General features: G+C 42.8%; 2 protein-coding genes and 1 long non-coding RNA gene across 3 annotated transcripts; 1 reads left to right on the plus strand and 2 right to left on the minus strand.

Annotated features, from left to right (window-relative positions):
• Window positions 1–2,686: 2,686 nt before the first annotated feature.
• On the minus strand, window positions 2,687–11,611 carry LOC118957705 (zona pellucida sperm-binding protein 2-like). Its single transcript, XM_036974318.1, has 12 exons — window positions 11,519–11,611; window positions 11,169–11,389; window positions 10,364–10,520; window positions 9,025–9,221; window positions 8,796–8,910; window positions 8,404–8,573; window positions 8,211–8,308; window positions 7,919–8,049; window positions 7,409–7,598; window positions 3,073–3,214; window positions 2,870–2,966; window positions 2,687–2,800 (listed from the first exon to the last, which is right to left on the minus strand). The coding sequence occupies exons 1-12, from the start codon at window positions 11,601–11,603 to the stop codon at window positions 2,727–2,729; spliced, it is 1,677 nt and encodes a 558-aa protein (XP_036830213.1). The 5' UTR covers window positions 11,604–11,611; the 3' UTR covers window positions 2,687–2,726.
• Window positions 11,612–12,486: 875 nt separating this feature from the next.
• LOC118957706 lies at window positions 12,487–13,922 on the minus strand. The gene is made up of 5 exons (XR_005046816.1): window positions 13,757–13,922; window positions 13,599–13,657; window positions 13,439–13,519; window positions 13,215–13,338; window positions 12,487–12,574 (listed from the first exon to the last, which is right to left on the minus strand). It is a non-coding gene; the product is annotated as an uncharacterized LOC118957706 (long non-coding RNA).
• A 4,625-nt stretch (window positions 13,923–18,547) lies between these two features.
• Window positions 18,548–20,906, plus strand: LOC118957704 (zona pellucida sperm-binding protein 4-like). The gene is made up of 3 exons (XM_036974317.1): window positions 18,548–18,591; window positions 19,642–19,811; window positions 20,133–20,906. Exons 1-3 carry the CDS (start codon window positions 18,548–18,550, stop codon window positions 20,324–20,326), a joined length of 408 nt encoding a protein of 135 aa, XP_036830212.1. The 3' UTR covers window positions 20,327–20,906.
• Window positions 20,907–21,184: the final 278 nt, after the last annotated feature.

Raw genomic sequence — 21,184 nt, forward strand, 5'->3', positions numbered from 1 at the left:
TCCACTCCACTGCATTGAAGTTCCCCTATTGAAGTTGCATATTTCCCCTATTGAAGTTGCATACTCTTTTAAGGTTAAAGGTTTCCTGCTACTATGTGGTCAACATCACTCGCACATTGGCCTTCCTGACCAGGCTGCGTGACAACGAGCCTTTTGCAGAGACTGGGACTGGTCGACTAATGGTCAGAATGAGACTCGCTCAGGGTAAGCGTGTACAAATTCAGAATTTCAACTTTCAACCATTCCCAAAAATGTAAGCCTTGTGATATATTACTCTTGCGTTCTGAGATCTACAGGTATGGCTATGTAGTAACGGTGAGGAGCTGATTTGGGAATTTGTCAGAAGCCTCTGGTGGGCGGGGGGGGGGGGGGGGGGGGGGGGGGGGGGGGGGGGGGGGGGGGGGGGGGGGGGGGGGGGGGGGGGGGGGGGGTTTAAAACTTTAGATGGTTTATAAGTGTGGTGTAGGGTGTTCGCAAACATGTGAAATCAATATGGAAGAATGTAAATGTAAAATAAATCTATAGAATGTGAAGACAATGATTTTAAAATAAAGATTTTTACAATGTGGTTTGCATCAAATTTATAGGGATATAAAAGAGAGAATGTGATTTGTGGTACGAGGGTGGAAAATTTGATGCACTTTTGTTGAATGTAGTAGGTAGCATTTTAGAGAAAGATAGAGATAATATATAGATACAGTGGAGGAACTGTGGGTGAGTACTTTAATTGAAATTCTATCAAATGGAAAACTTGTAATTAATTGGTTTTAGTTTATAATCGTTTTACTTTTCTTTCTGATTTTGTTAAAGGGTGAATTGTTAATCTTTTGTTGTAAATAGTGTTTTGTATATAATAAAAAGATTTGTTAAAATGTGCCCGATCTCGGAAGCTAAGCAGGGTCGGTCGGGCCTGGTTAGTACTTGGATGGGAGACCGCCTGGGAATACCAGGTGCTGTAAGCGTTTTGCTCCAGCAGAGGGTTCTCTTGTGTCATGCGTTGAGCAACTGCCTATTTATCACCCTAATGTTGTGTCTTTTTATTGGACTAAATGCAGTTTGTTAGTACATTCAGCATTTGTTTTTAGGCTAGGAGACTGTCAATGTCTAGTCCATTAGGGTCCTGTAAAATCCCTTCAATGTTTTGCGTAGTTTTTCCTGTATATATGAATTACAAATCAATCATGTTTAGTCTGTTGTATAGTTACAATGTGTAATCATTGATATCCCAGGAGCAGTAAACACTGAAGTGTATAATTGTAATACATACATGCAGACACCGCATCGTTTGATATGACTGAAAGTGTCTGTCATACCTGGACCACACCTTTATTTGCCAAGGAAGAGTACATGGTCAGTGAATATATTCAATGTACGGGCTACAATATGGGAATCTCATACGTGGTAATAACTAAAATACATGTGTAGATAGGTCTTGCATCCTTGGCACAAACGGTATATTCTACTCTAGGCGTCATGAATGCCATTCAGACTTGAGGTTCATTGATTGGTATGAATATTAGTTCAGAAATACTTTTTAGGGTCCATACCCAGAGCGGCAACAGTTATTTTTAATCCGACTCCAGCAAGTAAATAGCTAGCCATGTTACTTCAGCTGCATTGCAAGGCAAGCTTACAATTGTGCAGTCAATGCTTTAGCCAGCTAGATTCTTTACATCCACTGTTTCACAAGACATCCTGGTTTGTTGGTTCTCAGGAGTCCCTGAAAGACAAATTCATTCTCCTAACACTTCTTAGTGTGAACTTGCTAAATAGAGATTTTCGTAATTTAACTTTGACAAAAAAATATATAGCCGCGTCTCTACATTATCACATTCCTCTCAAATTGTACATTTGCTTGACTCGTTAAGACAACTTCCATCTGTTTTGTCAGCAATCTTCGTTGAGCGCCGCAAAGCAAGGGTGGCTGGTGTCAAAATTAGTCTTTGGTCATCAAAGCCTTGGGACCCAAATGCGCCAACTCCCCCTTGTGGTGGTCTGGAGCAATGAAGCCATCCCGCGGTGCAAGCTCACAACTTTTAAAGGAGTGTCTTCAGTCCCCGCTGTTCCGTACGGTGTGTGTTGAAATCTTATCCTGATGCGGAATAGATTGCAGCGTATTCATGGCTCTACCTTCGTAGTTCGGGCTTGGAGATTGTGAAGAGATGTCTTATGGGGAATGCATGGGTGTCCGAGCTGTGCGCTAGTAGTTTTAGAAAACAGACACCTCGGTACATTCAGCTTGTCAACACTTCTTACACAAACAAGTAGCGATGAAGTCAAGCTCTTCCCATTTGAGCCATGAGAGATTGACATGCATATCATTAAAGAACAAATGTCCATATTTGGATGGAAACCAAGCTAGTGAGAGGTATCAAGGAAAGTTGTAATTTCAGTTGAAAATTACCAACACTGCATCCAACCACAGCCCTGCTGGTTTCACTTTGGCAAACCACCATCTGCTATAACATTGAGTCATTTCATCCTACTGGACATTGGAAAGCTTGTTTCATTTCCCATTGTTTGTCCTAGATGGGAAATTGGTGTGCAACACTTATCACCCTCCGGTGGATGGTTCAGAGTTCCATGCTTACAAAAGGGTTGATTGATACATGTCAGATGACAAGCCTACGACATGGTGTTAAATGCAAATCAGATACAATTAAGGTAGCTCCAACGGTTAGGATTGTTTATATAGAACACTTTATTTGACATGTTAGAACAAGACATTACACCCAAAGAATGTATCCAGAAGAAACATATAAATGACGCTCCTCAAAGAGGTCTTTGACATGTCGTTGACCTGTTGAGAGAGAACCTATTAGTTCAGTTATGGTCTGCCAGGGTCTGAAAAGCATAAAACAAGACCTACCTCTTTTCGGGTTGTCCTGATTCACACATTGTCCACTACAGGGGCCGCCAGACGGACTACTGGCATCACAGATGACCACATCACAATGGACAAAGACCTAGGAATCAAAGATTTGATGTGTCAGATGTTATTTTTTTTTTTTAAGGGATGATTGCCACTCAAACAAAATTAACCAATAAAGATTGTTGGGTGAACTTTGTTACCTGGCCACTCGGCTCAAGCGCATCCTCGGCGAAGGAAAACATATAGGCCTCAAAGCGTTTGACGTGAGGGGGGAAGTGGACCCTGGCGTCAGCTACCACCGGGTGGAAGACAACACGGTATGGATCCTCGGGGTTCTCACAGCTGCCAGTGGAGAGAGGGACTAAGTTAGGAACAAGAAAACGCTGCAAACCCCAACCGCCTTGTGTACGAAGTCTTGTGGTGGTGTCATGACTGCCCTGTGAGGATCAGATCAATTTACAGCAGAAGTGGGTTCTTTCTCCCCCTCCAGTATGAACTAAAGTAATGTTTTTGCCAACAGGCTTTCCCCAACAAAAATCACCTTTGTCTTGAAAAAACATATTTCATGTAAAGGCTCGAGACTTCCTACCTGTAGAGTGAGCACGTTTCTAGTAAAAATCACAAAATAAAAAACAATATGACATTCATTTTCTATAGCTAATCTGACCAGTCTTCTGCTAGAAATATTGTTCCAGTATTCACTTTTGAACGTGTTAGAGAAACACCCCTAGAAAATGTGCATAGTAAGTAGCCATGCCACGAGGAACATCAGAGCGGGTCAGACTGACAGAAGCGTCCCGGCGGCCAGAGTGCATAAGAGGAACGGTAATAGAAATTAACATTAGACCAGAAAACCGTGAGGCGCAAGCTACACGTTCAGAACTTTCCTAAACTCACAAGTACCTAGAAAAATGAACATAAGTGGGACCATTCTGCTACTATATCCAAACCATCCTACTCATCACCCACTGAGGAATCAGTGACAGGGTTGATTAGCCCATCTTCCAGAACAATCCATCCTGTAGTTCTGTTCAAGACTAGTCATTGGAGCCACGGACAACCAACGACATTGTGACCTCATGTAGCCAATCAGAGAGAAGACAAGCCACCTACCTTTCCACAGCGGCATCCCTCAAATACATTCATGCTTTTACTCCAAGCTGGTGCCGGTTCGTGTGTTCAAAAACGTATCAGCGATAAGTGTCCCTTACGGAACGGGGGGGGGGAGAAACCTTGTAACAAGCCGTCATATTGTGTCACCTGTGTGTTTAGCCTGTGTTATTTAGTTAGCTAGTAATTCAATTAAACAACTTGTATAGTACTGAATCATAAGGCTGGGGTTTCTGCAGCTGCAAGGAGGATACGATGTAATGGTTCATAAGTTCACTATCAATTTAATAGATTTCTACCGTCTAGAGTTTAAGTCGGGAGACGGTAACTTTAAAACCGCTTCCTCGGCACCCCAAATCCTAACATGATTCATTTAGAGTCGCTTAACAATTTAACAGTCCTCAGATAATTCAAGGTCACGACAGTGGTTTGTCATTTCTGATCTTTTGGCCCATCAGACCTGGATGAATCTGATTTAGTACGTTTTTATTTTATTTTAAAGAACAGAAATTGGGCTTTCCGTCAACAATATTTATTTATGTCTACTGCAATGGCTTGTTAAATGACGGATGTCAAACATGAATATTCAATTCCATTGACATGAGGTGAAACGTCCCTCTAAATGGTTCTTAAAATTCTAAATTATCCAGAATTTTAAGACTACAGGCGACCTGAATATTGATCAATTGACCGTGGTTTAACCAAAGTTGCCGAATAGACAGTCGGTATCAAGGCAATCATATTTTTCAACACAAGTACTTCATTTTAAACAAGAATTATGCAATGCGCCAGAGCAATTTGCATCTTTGGGAGGTTTATCCTTTACTGTTTAACTGCCCGATATTAGCAAAAAAGGAATTTGTGAAATCTGAAGATGTTACATTGAGACAAACGCCCACACCAGTACAAATCCACTTGAGCTGACAGACGATGGTCAGGATTTTGCACAGCAAGATAGTTGCAGCTGAAGTGACAAATCTGAACTACCCATTTTTTGCACAGCCATGTGAATGTTGTCTTTTCCTATGATCTACAAAACATTTTCAGCTTGTTTTTTTTTAAACTGCTATGACATTGCTGATTTAATAAACAGCTGTAAAGTTACTCCGTGTCCACATTGCCAAATTTAGGTTTTTGATACCATTTCATAAAAATGGTAAAATTGCGTGATTTGATAGTATTTGCAAACCGATCCCCCAAATGAATGGTTTTGACCAATAAAGTTGCTTCACTACACTGCTTGGTGTAACATGCATCCAGATACTGAAAAGGCACCCGCAAAATAGTGTCATTTGCAGCGTGCATAATCATGGTCAAAGTCATTGTAGCCCATTACAATGTAGGAAAAATAAGTCATCTTTCAATAGTAACCCAATTTAAATTCTTGAGATAAAAATTAGGCCAGCGTGTCCATCTGTAGCAAAGTGCTCACCCAAATCAAAAATGTAGTAACTTTTTTAATATGAACATTAGCTAGCTAAATAAGGTTAGCAAGACGCTGCTACACTTGACCGTGGTATTTGTTCATGTTTAGAAACTCCCAATTAGCGCATTCCTCTAGGACAGGAAATTCCATTGAAAGTGGCATCAACTTCTGGGATCCTGTCAACTGATCCTATTCAGTTTCAAACATCCATGCTGCACAGGCATCTGAACCATCCTTTAGGTTTAGTGCAATAACTGATTTAAACACAAGAGGTCACTTGTGCCTGAATTCAACCCAAACAACTATTCAGTCAGTGTTAAGAGCAGTTGTTTGAAACCAACCGGAAAAGCAAGCAAGCAAGCTTGCCAGCCGCTCTTGATTTCCAGTCGACTGACCATCAGCTTGGCACAACACTGAACTGTAGCAAACCAAAAGGATAACATTGAGTAAAAAGGTGTAGGTAATGCCAACATTAACCTTTTCACACACACACACACAAGTTCCAAATATCTTAAACAGTCGCCCCAGTGGGAGTTGATTTTATGCACGTGGTCAGAATGCACTCACCGTTCCAACATGTGGACATTCAACCCGCGCTGACCTCAGTCCAAGGCGATTTTTCTATAGGCCGTTTCAACATCTAATTTTGCCTCATTCACAAAGGGCGCCCATTTCACTGTTGCAGACCATTTCGATTTGAGAATTTAATGAGCTGGACAAACTTTCCTTCAAAAGAAAGCCCAAGCACTTCCCCAGATCAAGTATACCGTCCTTGCACATGTATTGCCTTCCTTACAATTAACTGTGAACATGCGTGCATTCCTATCAAAGTCTTATTTTCTGTGTAACGTGTTGTCGTTTCTACTGTAGCGTACCGTAAGTATAATGTACTCAGCGTTTTATTAATGCATTCTGATTCTTGCCTAGATTGTAATGGACACGTGTGTAAAACACTTGAAGGTGGCACTGAATATGAGCTAATGCTAACGCCATACAATGCAGTCAGGTTCATGTACACGTATGTCAGACTTATGGTGATCGCAACTGGAGTACCCCATTGTCTTGAATGCACTGAAATCGTTAGTTGATTTGAACACGGCATCAGAGTGTAGACTATGGTACCTCAGGGTTGCCAGATCAGACCCCCCCCCCCCCCCCCCCCCCCCCCCTTTCCAGGGGTATATAGCTTATATAGTCTTCCGCCATTTATTGTTGATAAATTCCCAGATCTTAGTAATATTTCCTGCATCATCCTCTTCACAATACCTTCCCCCAAGGACTTAACCCCCAATAATGGATTGTGCTATATCTTGCAACTCTGTTTAGCTTTCGTGCTACGGTTGTATTTGGGGAGGTGACAACAATTGGCTTTTGGAATAGTTACCTGTAAACTACTTGTCATGTGTACGCCGTAACAAGTACAAAGATTAGTCACATGCTGAAGTGGCCAAACTGAGTTAAGATCTCAGGCAACGGGCGCAGTGAACAGCATTCTAGGAGTTCTTGCTTGACAAACATGGATTCCATACTTTCTAAACTAGATTTACATGGCTCCCTTGTACCGCATCACTGTAAAACAAGTCAACCTGTTATTTAGACTAGATAACGTTAACATTTATGTTTTACAAGCAAAGGTGGAATAAAGTTGTGAAGACCTTTATTTCTCATCAGTACAAAACATTTCTTAGATGCTTTTCAGACAATGCGGTTTAGAGTCGTTTGATGCAGCATACATTGATGCAGTTCCAATGATACACTGCAGGGATTACTCAGCGATAACACGCGCCAGATTCTCTCATAAGTGTTAAATTGGGTGGAGATCTGGTGACAGACCGCACATGGCTCACATCGTTTTTAAGCATTGTGACCACTCGACCTATGGATGGGGGCATAGCCACGGTAGCCAAAGTAAATGGCCTGCCAAGCATGATAGGTTGCTAATTACTCAGGAACCACACCTGTGGAATAACACTTGTTTAGGCCCAAAAACAACATGTTACCCATTAATGATGAGATTCCACCGGGGTCGGGAGTCGCGGTCTTCGTTGAGGGTGGCCCAGCAGTGGTCAAGCACCAGCGCTACCTTGGGATCAGAGGACGTGGTCAGCGCCACCTCAAAGTGCAGAGGCTGTCTCAGGTACCTCACCACTGGATAGTCCTCCTCCTGGTGGAACGTGTTATACGAGGCGTCTGGAACACAGAACAAGACAACCGGGGGTCGTGTTCAGTGGGCACCATCAACTTGTCCATTAAGAAATGCTCGTTTATCATATCCTGTTGTGCCCCGATGAACACAAGCCATTTATAGCAAACACTACCCACCCCCCACCAGAGGCTTCTAACAAATTCCCAAATCAGCACCTCACCGTTACTCCATACCTGTAGATCTCAGAAAGCAAGAGAAATATCATTAGGCTTAGATTTTTGGGAATGGTTTTGTAAAGGAGACCTTCCAAGATACTTTTAGAGGCTAGGGGTCAAGTTAAAATTCTGAATTTGTGCACGCTTACCCTGAGCGAGTCTCATTCTGACCATTAGCCGACCCGTCCCAGTCGCGGCAAAAGGCTCGTTGTCACGCGGCCTGGTCAGGAAGGCCAATGTGCGAGTGATGTTGGCCACATAGTAGCAGGAAACCTTTAACCTAAAAATAGGGATGTGAGCAACTTCAATAGGGGAAACTTCAAGCAGTGGAGTGGACACTGGTAGTAGAGGCCCATTTTCCCTGTATACAAAGTATTGAGCAATTGGTGAAGAAAAAAAATGCCCTATAACAGCTACAATTGTAATGCGTAATGCACTTACTGATATTCCTCCCCTGAAGACGTCGTGGCATTCCGCTTCACCTCAAGTTCATCTGGCAAGGAGATTTCGTTCTCATACAGCATGACATTGTTGATAAACTATGTAGTAGAGGGGAATTGCTTATTACAGCCTGCAGAAGCAAACAGTCCGTAAATACACAGTACCCATCACCTCAGGGTAATAGTCATTGTACCTTCCTGGTGGTGCCACAGGAGTTCACAGTGAAGTGGAAGTAGGCGACGCGATCGTCACTGTAGGTGGGACCACAGGCGGGGTCGCTCAGGGTCAGCTGACCGGGGTTCAGACCGGGAGCAGACTCCACCTTCACCGCCAGCGCAGTCATCGTTCCGTTAGAGAAACACTCTTGGAGGTAGGGGAGCAAAAGACAGGTAGCCATCAGACCTGGGTTCTGCATTTGTTACACTTATTGAGCTTGCCGAGCACAGTAGAACCAATGGAATAGCACCAAAAGTGCAAACCATGCCCATCTGGCACTACTATTAGACTCACAGTATTTGCAAGGAACCCAGGTTTGGTAACCATGTTAAACGACTATTTATCAGAAGTAATTGTTTGAGAACCAACCAGTCAGCGTTTTGAGGAAGCTGCAAGCCAGGGAAAAGTATTTGATGGTCATGTTGTTGTAAGGATTCAACAGAGCCACATCCAGTCTGCTCCTGACAGAGGACGAGTGAACTGACTGGGAACCAATGGGAGAGTTCATTAGTCCAATATTGTATGCATGTACACAGGGTAAGGAAAGCGAGGCTAGCTGCAGCAATTTAGGTTAACATGTTTTGGGAGAGAGTCGTACCTCAAACACTGCGTCCGGCGAAGAGAAGGGCAACGTGATGGTGAAGTCTGTGTCGCCCTCTGTTAAATACTGTTGAGCAAACTCATGGTTAAGCAGCCGCTTGCCAACCAAGACCACAAAAAAGGGCTCTTGGTTCCTGTAGTCCACAGTGATGTGGAAGTTCTCCTGATCACAGTTGCCAGTGACTGAAGGTGGCACTACAAGGACAAACAGGGTTGTGTTCAATTATTAAGCACAAAAAACAAGGTACTACTTGAACTTGTCAAGACGAAACCCTTGTTTAGATTGCAAAATGTTTTGCTACGGTGGGACTGAATAAAAACGATCCTGGCAAATCAGGAACAGGACAACTGGGTCCAACTACTCTAAAGCTTAACATTTTCTTTGTAGAGAGACCGCATAGAAAAACCCTACAGTATGGCTAGTTGGGCTTTCACTGCCAATTTCCTTTCAGGGCAATCATTAACGAGAGGAAACCATTCAATAGTAGTTTGGAGTAGTCCAGAGACATACCAATGTCCAGCAGTACAGCGTCCACAACGGCAGAGTGAGAGAAAGGCGCGTACTCTGGAAAGATGACCAGGCCGTAGATCAGCTGAAGAGTGAAGGTTGTGACACCTGTTCCGCCCTTCTCTGTAGTGAAGTTAAAAGCATTGGTCAATTGGGCAGCATTATTGTTGTAACAGAACGCTAGTCAACATCAACTGACAACTAAGTACACATGGGTACTATTAAAACAAACTATTTACTTAAAGTAACGTTGCCCTCATTCCTCTACATCAAATGCACACAACTGCCAAAATAATGGAAACACTTGAGTAAATGAGGGATACAAAATACATCTGTGCCATTTATATTTTGTTGGTGGCCCACTTATTAGGGCATGTACAAATCACTGCGTGTGGCTTTGCATTTAACAGAAACACACCTCCTTAAAGACCACCGGGTCTGAGAAGGGCACCTCCAGCCTGAAGGTCTTCAAGGTGTTGTCCGGGGATCTCTGCTCCCGAACATTGAAACCCCTGGCGTTGCACTCTGCAACAGTTAGCACCATGGTGGGAAGGTGATGTTCAGCAGCTCCACATCAAGGTTGAAGGTCCCCAACTCAAGCACAAACACTGCCTGCTCAGGAACTGTGTCTAAGGGAGTGTCTGTTCATTGGCAAACAAAGGAAAACATTTTGAAATGCGGTACAATGGAAGTTGAAAATTGACATTTGTTATTGGGTAAGTCCAGGTATTGCCTCCCCGTTTCAGTACATTTCCTTCTGTTTTGTGCCTAATGAACAACCCAGGCATCCCAAATTACCATAGGCACTATTCAACTAAACCAGACTCACAGTTGCGAACTTGTGGAGGCCTGGCCATCAGAGGTGTTGTGATAGGGAAGAGGACTTTATAGCTGGTGTCCTCGTGTGCGACCTCCTCGATCCACAGCAACTCAAGCATGGGCTCAATGGTGTAAGTGACAAAGTACTGGTCATCCTGAATATGGCTCTGTAAGGGAGACGAGGGATGCAGTCAGGCTGTAATACACAATTGGAGTGCAAAAAAAGGTAAATGTTCCTTATAAGCCAGAATGTTAAATACAATTATTCTACCGCTTGTCTTTTTGCCGCTCGTAATTTAAGACAAAATATCCAAAGGAAAGTATTGGTTACCAGACTTGAGAGCTGGTAGGTGTATGGTTGGCAACTTGCATTTCCGGCGGTGCGCATTTTCAGAGCAACTGACACGTAAAGTAAACACTTGCACAATATGTAAACAGCAGCCGAGTGTTCCTTGCATTCAGTTGAGTGGCAAAGCTACCGGCTACCTAAAAAGTCAGGTAAACAATACTTTAGTGTGGATATTTGGTCTCAAATTTCAAGCGGCTAAAGGACAAACTGCAAAGACAAGCGGGTAGAGTATGTTTAAATGTAATTTTATGCAAAATTCACACAATTCTGCAATCCATTGTATATTAGCCTGATTAAGCAGACAATTGCTCAATAAGAAACATTTTACACAAGACAACCTTTCTAGGAGTTTACCCATGAGAGATGGCAAAGGGTTACTGCAAAGCACTGACAACTGCTGTAGTAAAAAGGGCTCTACAAATAAGACAGAAATTAAACAGGAACATTTTACTAATCCAATGCTGACCTTGAAATAGCCGCCAACCGCCCCCACCGGAATTTCAACAATAATATGAGCCTCTGTGACTAAAACAGAGTAGTTTCTGGCAGCCATTTCCTCAGTGTCCAGCCTCTTAGCGTCAATTCCCATGTACACCTCCAACATGGTGAAGGCATCAGAGGAGAAAAGTGGGTCTATGTGCTTGGGCATGTACCAGGTGATCACTTCTGGAGTAAAGGCCACTGCCTCTGCAGTGAAACAAGAAGCCAAGGGCACATCAAAACAGAACATTTTCCCAACTGAACACTACATGAAAGTCTTGTCTGGAGCCAATTAAGAACTGGGCTTATAGGATCTTAAATTATTTCACACTCAACCTGGTGTTGGACAAACAGCTGTGGCATCTACTCGAGTAACCAGCCACTTCTGCTCAAAGAAGGTTGAGGTTGAGAGCACCCGCATCGGACCCCAGCTACCTGTTCAGGGGGCAAACACATCAGGGCCATGTTCAGTAGGGCACACCGTATTAACAATATGTTGCAGAGTTCAGGTAGGGCCACCGTTTCCAAATGTTTGCTCTACTGAACATGACCCAGTTCATGGAGGTCAGCTTACATTCTGGAGGTATGTCTCTTCTGCATTATGAGGGCTTCTTAACACCAGCCGTGTGGGAGTGTTGGCTATTGCATAGCCCTTTCTTTGGACCTCATCCACATTCATGACATTCTTGCTAGGACTAAAGACGACTGCTGTCATTTTGTATCCTGAAGCAACAGCCTGTCTCAGGAAATGGAAACATGAATTAAACAAAATTGTCAACAAACGCACATTGTTTAGCGCCATCCTGTCATGTTGTAGTGAAATTACAGAAACTGAAATATGGCTACCTCAGCTCCTCTACGGAAGTTGCCGCTCTTTGCTTTCGGCCCCCAGTGGTCTGTTCGGGGACGGTTTGGATGTCTGGAAGAGTCCTTCTGACAGACACCTAGAGAAGGCCATTATTCCCTATGCATTTTCTCCCTCCCATACAATAGGAAATCAAGGGCCAGTTCTCAATCTGTCCACTCCCCTCCTTAAATGCATTGAGAATAGGCCAAAATTCCTCACCTCTAAAGTTCTCCTATGTGCATTTTGAAGAGGCGAGTGGAATTGAGAGTCAAGACCTCTAGGTGTGTTGCAGAAGAAGTGAAAACACTGGACAGTTGTAGCTCTAAGACAGATCATTTATACAGGCAGTATGACAAGCGCGACTGTAAACATGTCCATTGGGGCATGCTCTGCTCACTTGCCTCCATGTAGTTGCGGTCACACAGAATCTCTCGGGAGGTCCAGGGGGTGTAGCTACAAGTTTTTCCCACTCTATACACAGGGTCTTCAGTCATGTGGTTTCCTGGCAGCCTGAACTGCATGACCAAGCTGAACATCTTATCATCCTAAAATGAAGGGGGAAGAGAAAAAAAAGCCTTCACTATATTGCAAAAAACAAAATTCAGGTGACATTCATGCAAGTTATAGACTGTGGCAAAATTGGCTATATGAATGCAGCTGCCACTGTATTGAAGCCACACTACAGGAGAAGAGCTCAATAGTTCACATCACTGCAGTCTGTATCAGAAAGTTGGCTGGCCCTCTGAAAGCCCTCCATAAACTTCTGCTGTACCTTACGTCATCGTTAACTTAGAGGTAAGAGATACCAGACCCAGGGGTGGCTAACAATGGAGATCCTTTTGATATCCACAGAGTTAAGTCAAACTGCGTCGATGTTTCTGGAACCGTACTTCTAATAACCTCCATGCGCTAAATTGTATGTATTAGCACCTCTACAGCAACAACTCAGGCTTATTGAGGACCTTTTTACTGAAGAATGTGTTTAATTATTTCCATCTAGTGATGCAAATATTGACTTGTATCTTTGTATACAGGGCTCATCTGCAAAAGAGCCTGGTCTCAGCATGACTCCATGTCAAAGGTAAATAAAATTACATTGCTACAGTATGAGTTGCAAATGCAGTGACACTGAAAGGCAAACTGTCCATTTGAAGTACAAGCAAACACTACAGTTACTAGGGTTACCATGTTTTGGGAAAAGCAGTTTTGAAGAGAAGCAAAAAACATGGCATTCCCATGGGGTCAAATTTAAAGCTGAATCCACACTGAGTAGCAAGGCCAGGCGTCAGGTTTATGATTTGTGTGTCATCTGGAAGGGATGGAGATGGTGTGAACACAATAGTTGACAAGCAATATCAAGCCATGAATTATGAAAGGAGAGAAAGAGAATCATAAAGAGGCAAACTCACTGAAGACAGCATCAACCTCTTCAAAAAGAGGAGCGACACTCAAACGAATAACGTTACCAAGGCATTCAGCGTTGAGGTCATCTGGAATAGGAAAGGTTAGTTAAAAATAAAATATTGTCAAACGCTTAGTGCTTAAATTTGCAGGGTGCAAAATGCATACTTATAGAATGTGGCTGTTGTGCTTGTATGCCCACAGCTGCCATCAATAGGCAAAACAACCTGTAAGGGATTTGACAAATTATGATTGATTAAAAGGAGGAAGAACACAACTCAAATGTTTGCGTCGCATAAGACTCTCCTAGGCCTGCTACTACTTACCCTGAGCTAAGGAAAATAATCATTGTGGAACAGATTTGTTCCGATAAAATACACAGCTACAGAACCTGATATTTGACCCAAAGTGTGCAGCCTACAGCCCAGGGGTATGCAACTTCTACCCTATGACAAAGGCTTCCCACACTCAGTCACCTGAACCCCAAAGGGCTGCACATTTTTTTTTTATTCCCCTAGCCCTACAAAGCTGATTCAAATAATCATCCAGCTTTGTTAATCTGAATCAGCTGTGTAGTGTTAGGACAAAACCCTAAATGTAAGGCTACTGTTCAATTTTAGAAGGGTGCTCCGCCCTCACCGCTTTTATCCATTCATGTCAGGGGCCATGGACCGGTGCGTCTCGGCTCAGGTTAATAGAACTCCCTCATTAGCAGCACAACAGCCTTTCACAGGTGAAACGCATAATTACCCAACCGTCTACAATTGTAGCCCAGACAGAGAGAAAGATATTGGCCTCTAATGGCCAAAATGCTGCATTTGCATGCACTTTCACAATTTGAATGTAATCAACTGGGTGGGACTACCAACTTCATTGGCTGAGCCCTACTGGTGACCCTGTTGAAGTCATGTCCCATCAGGTCATCAGAAGGGCTCAGACAATTGTGAAGAAGAAATGTTACTACTTTAATATGAAGATAGCCTCAATGGCGCTGCCCATGCTGTCACAGACACTATATTGGCACAGATGCATAGATGAGTCTTTTTATCTTCTTATGGCTGGGGGCAGTATTGAGTAGCTTGGCTGAATAAGTTGTCCAAAGGTGCCCAGAGTAAACTGCCTGCTACTCAGTCCCAGAAGCTAAGATATGCACACTCTGAAGTTTCTAAAACCGTTTGAATGATGTCTGTGAGTATAACAGAACACATATGGCAGGCAAAAACCTGAGAAAAAAATCCAACCAGGAAGTGGGAAATCTGAGGTTGGTCATTTTTCAACTGATTCCCTATTGAAGACACAGTGGGATATTGGTCATGTTGCACTTCCTAGATGTCAACAGGCTTCCACTAGATGTCAACAGTCTTTAGAACCTTGTTTGATGCTTCTACTGTGAGGTGAGGGCGAATGAGAGGGGAATGAGTCAGAAGTCTGGCAGAATGCCTTGAGCTCGTGACGCTCGTTCACATGAGAGCGAGCTCTGTTCCATCGCAATTCTACAGACAAAGGAATTCTCCGGTTGGAACATTATTGAAGATTTATTTGAACAACATCCTAAAGATTGATTCTATACATCGTTTGACATGTTTCTACGGACTGTAACGGAACTTTTTGACATTTCGTCTGCTCCTAATGAACACACTTCGTGAGATTGGATTTGTTTACAAAACTCGCTAACAAAAGTAGCTATTTGGACATAAATGATGGACATTATCGAACAAAACAAACATTTATTGTGGAACTGGGATTCCTGGGAGTGCATTCTGATGAAGATCATCAAAGGTAAGTGAATATTTATCATGTTATTTCTGACTTCTGTTCACTGCACAATATGGTGGATATCTTTTTGGCTTGTTGGGCTCTGAGCGCCGTACTCAGATTATTGCATGGTTTGTTTTTTCCGTAAAGATTTTTTTTTTTTTTGAAATCTGACACAGCGGTTGCATGAAGCAGAAGTATATCTTTAATTCTGTGCATAACAATTTTATTTTCATCAACATTTAGTATAAGTATTTCTGTAAATTGATGTGGCTCTCTGCAAAATCACCGGATGTTTTGGAACTACTGAACATAACGCTCCAACGTATACTGAGATTCTTTTGACATAAATATTAACTTTATCGAACAAAACATGCATGTATTGTGTAACATGAAGTCCTACGAGTGTCATCTGATGAAGAACATCAAAGGTTAGTGATTCATTTTATCTCTATTTCTGATTTTTTGTGACTCTCTTCTCTTGGCTGGAAAAATGACTGTTTTTTTCTGTGACTTGGCTCTGACCTAACATAATCGTTAGTGATGCTTTCGCCGTAAAGCCTATTTGAAATCGGGCACTGTGGTGGGATTAACAAGAAGTGTATCTTTAAAATGGTGTGAAATACTTGTATGTCTGAGGAATTTTAATTATGAGATTTCTGTTCTTTGGAATTTGGCGCCCTGCACTTTCACTGGCTGTTGTCATATCGATCAGCCCTAAGAAGATTTATCTATCTCTATGAGGCAAGACAATTGTCATTCAGGTTTAAAAGGTGACTGCACTTCCTGATTTGGCCTTAGCTGTGTTCGAATACTCGCACTAACTGTACTGTTTGTGACATGAATTGAGTATTTAGTATGCTTATTGGTCATAGTATACCTGTAGAAATATATCATAGTATACCTGTATACCTCTGGCCCTTCTTTGGACACTGTGTTAACTAACCTCCAGATGAGCTTCAATGCTATACAACTCTCCTTCCGTGGCCTCCAACTGCTCTTATATGCAAGTAAAACTAAATGCATGCTCTTCAACCGATCGCTGCCCGCACCTGTCCGCCTGTCCAGCATCACTACTCTGGACGGTTCTGACTTGGAATATGTGGACTACAAATACCTAAGTGTCTGGTTAGACTGTAAACTCTCCTTCCAGACTCACATTAAGCATCTCCAATCCAAAAGCCCCATTTACTACCCACCACTGCAACCTATACGCTCTCGTTGGCTGGCCCTCGCTTCATACTCGTCGCCAAACCCACTGGCTCCAGGTCATCTACAAGTCTCTGCTAAGTAAAGCCCCGCCTTATGTCAGCTCACTGGTCACCATAGCAGCACCCACCCAGAGCACACGCTCCAACAGGTAAATCTCACTGGTCACCCCAAAGCCAATTTTTCCTTTTGCAGCCTTTACTTCCAGTTCTCTGCTGCCAATGACTGGAACGAACTGCAAAAATCACTGAAGCTGGAGACTCAGATCTCCCTCACTAAGCTTTAAGCACCAGCTGTCAGGGCAGCTCACTGATCACTGCACCTGTACACAGCCCATCTGTACACAGCCCATCCAACTACCTCATCCCCTTGCTGTATTTATTTATTTATCTTGCTCCTTTGCGCCCCAGTATCTCTACTTGCACATTCATCTTCTGCACATCTATCATTCTAGTGTTTAATTGCTATATTGTAATTACTTCGCCACCATGGCCTATTTATTGCCTTATCTCCCTTATCCTTTCCTTATTTGCACACACTGTATATAGACTTTTTCTACTGTATTATTGACTGTATGTTTGTTTATTCCATCTGTAACTCTGTGTTGTTGTATGTGTCGAACTGCTTTGCTTTATCTTGGCCAGGTTGCAGTTGTAAATGAGAGCTTGTTCTCAACTAGCCTAACTGGTTAAATGAAGGTGAAATAAAATAGAAATAAAAAAATACTATGGATATATTTAGTATGCCAAATGTTCCAGGATGTCGTACTAAATTCGCCAAAATATGAGGAATACACAAAGAGGACACTATTTCCGTACTTTAGGGCCAATAATGCAATTCTTCAGAAAATGGGCGTGGCTTCACATCGTTTCCAGATTTGTTGAAAATGGCAGGAAATATGCAGTCGAAGTACAACGAGAGCGGATACAAATTCATTGCTTTAACTAATTATGACAAATATTAAGAAAATGTTGAGCAATGTAATAAAGTAATTACTTTTTAAATAAGTTAACTTACACGTTATATTGGCTAACAATTTGTTAGCTACACTGGTCTTACGAACCACATAGCTTTATCAGTACAGCAGTATGTACCGGTATGTTGTTAGCTAGATACCTAACGTTAGTTGGCTACTTATAGATCAAACTTGACAAAATAATAACTATAGGCTATCTAACTAACTACCCAATGTTTGACGTGATTATTCCCGTCATTCTGAGCTTAGCTAAATGGTATAGTCATTGTGCGTTCTCAATGGACATTCGGGTGCTTTCGTAAATTCGCTCTGGCTGTCTACTCTGCTCTGAATTTACAAACAGACAATCTGACAACGCTCTGAATTCATGTGCGCATTCTGGAACTCCTGATTGAATTTAAGAACACACCTGAAGTCATATAATGTCTAACCAGTAATTTGTTATGCTAGATAGCTAGCAAGAGGTTGCATAGCAACAGCATCAGCTTCCGGTAGACAGGTGAAAAGCTAGTACGCGCAATTGAAAGCATACTGTTCGTTTACAGTATACTAAAATGAACTAATAATATATAGTATGCAGTATATACTCATTAAGTATGTAGTATACAGTATGTTAGTATGGGTATTCGAGCACAGCTCGTGTTTCATCAATGCTCATTAAGAAATGCTAGCGGCTATGACTGAAGGCAAACAAGAATTGTCTTGGGGTGTGGTTTGATGTGGGTGTTTCTTGGATGTGTTTTTACCATTCAATTGCAATAAACAAGTGCAGTAGTGAATACGTAAGGTTAGCCAGCTTTGCTGTAGAAAACAAAGTTTTGAAGTTGAGGACTTCTCCCGATGAGCATTGACACCAGAGCACGCTCATTTGGGCTACAGTTTGAATCACAATGTACCAGATGAGTGCGGAATCTGACATTGAATTATTATTATTAAAAAAATGTTGTGTTCGATCAAAACATTTGGTTTCGGAAGTGAATGTAGTGGTGCGTTTGGTTGGTGGATCTGCACATCTGTACTGAGGTAGGCTGTGCAGGTAGCCCAGATGAGAGTACGTCTGAGATGGATGAAGGTGAAAGGATCAGTGATGAGTCTACCTACAAGACTGTACACATTTTTTGGTGGAAAATGTTCGGAAAAGGAGACATGGGTGGATTTGCCACAGATGGGGACATAGATGGAAGGGGAGAATCTAGAAGAACAAACAGGCAGGGAGAAGAGGTACAGGAGAACAAAGTAGTAGTATTTTTTTTATCTGAGACAACCAGTAAAATGTTACATCTGATAACGTTGTCAGATGTACAGTGGTTCTTACTTTTGAAAGTTTTGAGCTTATGGAGCCACCGTTTGTGGTAGATGGTGGCAGATTGTGGTAAATTGCGTCTTGGCTGACACTTAAATAACGTGCCATAGAATTATGCGGAACCACGCAAGATGTGCTGCAGGATGCCGCAACATTTAAGCTTATAGGGTTCCAAAAAAGGACCGCAAAAACATACGAAATACGTTGTTCCAACCTGTAAACGAACAGTATGCTTTCAGTCGCGTGTACTAGCTCTTCACCTGTCAACCGGAAGTTGATGCTGTTGCTATGCAACCTCTTGCTAGATAGTTAGCATAACAAATTACTAGTTAGACATTTTACGACTTCAGGTGTATTCATCAATTCAATCTGGAGAACCAGATGGGCATGGTTTGCACATTTGGTGCTATTCCATTGGTTCTACTGTGCTCGGCAAGCTCAATTAAGTGTAACAAATACAGAACCCAGGTCTGATGGCTACCTGTCTATTGCTCCCCACCTCCAATAGTGTTTCTCTAATGGAACGATGACTGCGCTGGCGGTGAAGGTGGAGTCTGCTCCCGTTCTGAACCCGGTCAGCTGACCCTGAGCGATCCCGCCTGTGGTCCCACCTACAGTGACGATCGCTTACCTACTTCCACTTCACTGTGAACTCCTGTGGCACCACCAGGAAGGTAAAATGACTATTACCCTGAGGTGATGGGTACTGTGTATTTATGGACTGTTTGCTTCTGTAGGCCGTAATAAGCAATTCCCCTCTACTACATAGTTTATCAACAATTCATGCTGTATGAGAACGAAATCTCATTGAAGTCTTCAGAGGAGGAATATCAGTAAATGCATTACGCATCACAATTGTAGCTATTAGCTCTTTTTCCTTCACCAATTGCTCAATACTTTGTATACAGGGAAAGTGTGCCTCTACTACCACTGTGTCCACTCCACTGCTTGAAGTTCCCCTATTGAAGTTGCATATTTCCCCTATTGAAGTTGCATACTCTTTTAAGGTTAAAGGTTTCCTGCTACTATGTGGTCAACATCACTCGCACATTGGCCTTCCTGACCAGGCTGCGTGACAACGAGCCTTTTGCAGAGACTGGGACTGGTCGACTAATGGTCAGAATGAGACTCGCTCAGGGTAAGCGTGTACAAATTCAGAATTTCAACTTTCAACCATTCCCAAAAATGTAAGCCTTGTGATATATTACTCTTGCGTTCTGAGATCTACAGGTATGGCTATGTAGTAACGGTGAGGAGCTGATTTGGGAATTTGTCAGAAGCCTCTGGTGGGCGGGGGGGGGGGGGGGGGGGGGGGGGGGGGTAGTGTTGGCAGTGTTGGCTATAAATGGCTTGTGTTCATCGGGGCACAACAGGATATTATAAACAAGCTTTTCTTAATGGACAAGTTCAGATGGTGCCCACTGAACACGACCCCCGGTTGTCTTGTTCTGTGTTCCAGACGCCTCGTATAACACGTTCCACCAGGAGGAGGACTATCCAGTGGTGAGGTACCTGAGACAGCCTCTGCACTTTGAGGTGGAGCTGACCAGGTCCTCTGACCCCAAGGTAGCGCTGGTGCTTGACCACTGCTGGGCCACCCTCAACGAGGACCGCGGCTCCCGACCCCGTTGGAATCTCATCATTAATGGGTAACTTGTTGTTTTAGGGCCTAAACAAGTGTTATTCCACAGGTGTGGTTCCTGAGTAATTAGCAACCTATCATACTTGGCAGGCCATTTATTTTGGCTACCGTGGCTATGCCCCCATCCATAGGTCATGAGTGGTCACAATGGTTTGAGCTTAAAAAAAGATGTGAGCCATGTGCGGTCTGTCACCAGATCTACACCCAATTTAACACTTATGGGAGATTCTGATCACATGCTTGTTATCACTGAGTGGTCCCTGCAGCGTACCATTGGAACATGTAAATCTAGTTTAGAAAATATAAAATAACTCCCTAATCCCAGAATGCCATTCACTGCGCCCGTTTCCTGAGGTCTTAACTTAGTTTGGCCACTTCAGCATGTGGCAAATCTTTGTACTTGTTACGGCGTACACATGACAAGTAGTTTACAGTTAACTAATCAAAAATCCAATACAACCGTAGCACGAAAGCTAAACAGAGTTGCAAGATATAGGTCAATCCATTTTGGGAGGTGAAGTCCTTGGGGGAAGGTATTATGGAGAGGATGATGCAGGAAATATTACTAAGATGGGCGATTTATGAACAATAAATGGTAGGGCAGACAGTTTTCTAAGCTAAATACCCCTGGAAAGGGGGTCTGATCTGGCAACCCTGAGGTACCATAGTTTACACTCTGATGCTGTGTTCAAATCAGCTAACGACTTCAGTGCATTCAAGACAATTGGGGTACTCCAGTTGAGATCACCATAAGTCTGACATACGCGTATGTGATAACCTGACTGCATTGTATGGCGTTAGCATTAGCTCATGTTCAGTACCACCTTCAAAGTGTTTTAAACATGTGTCCATTACAATCTAGGCAAGAA

The sequence above is a fragment of the Oncorhynchus mykiss genome, unplaced genomic scaffold (assembly GCF_013265735.2).
Source record: "Oncorhynchus mykiss isolate Arlee unplaced genomic scaffold, USDA_OmykA_1.1 un_scaffold_469, whole genome shotgun sequence".
Lineage (NCBI taxonomy): Eukaryota > Metazoa > Chordata > Actinopteri > Salmoniformes > Salmonidae > Oncorhynchus > Oncorhynchus mykiss.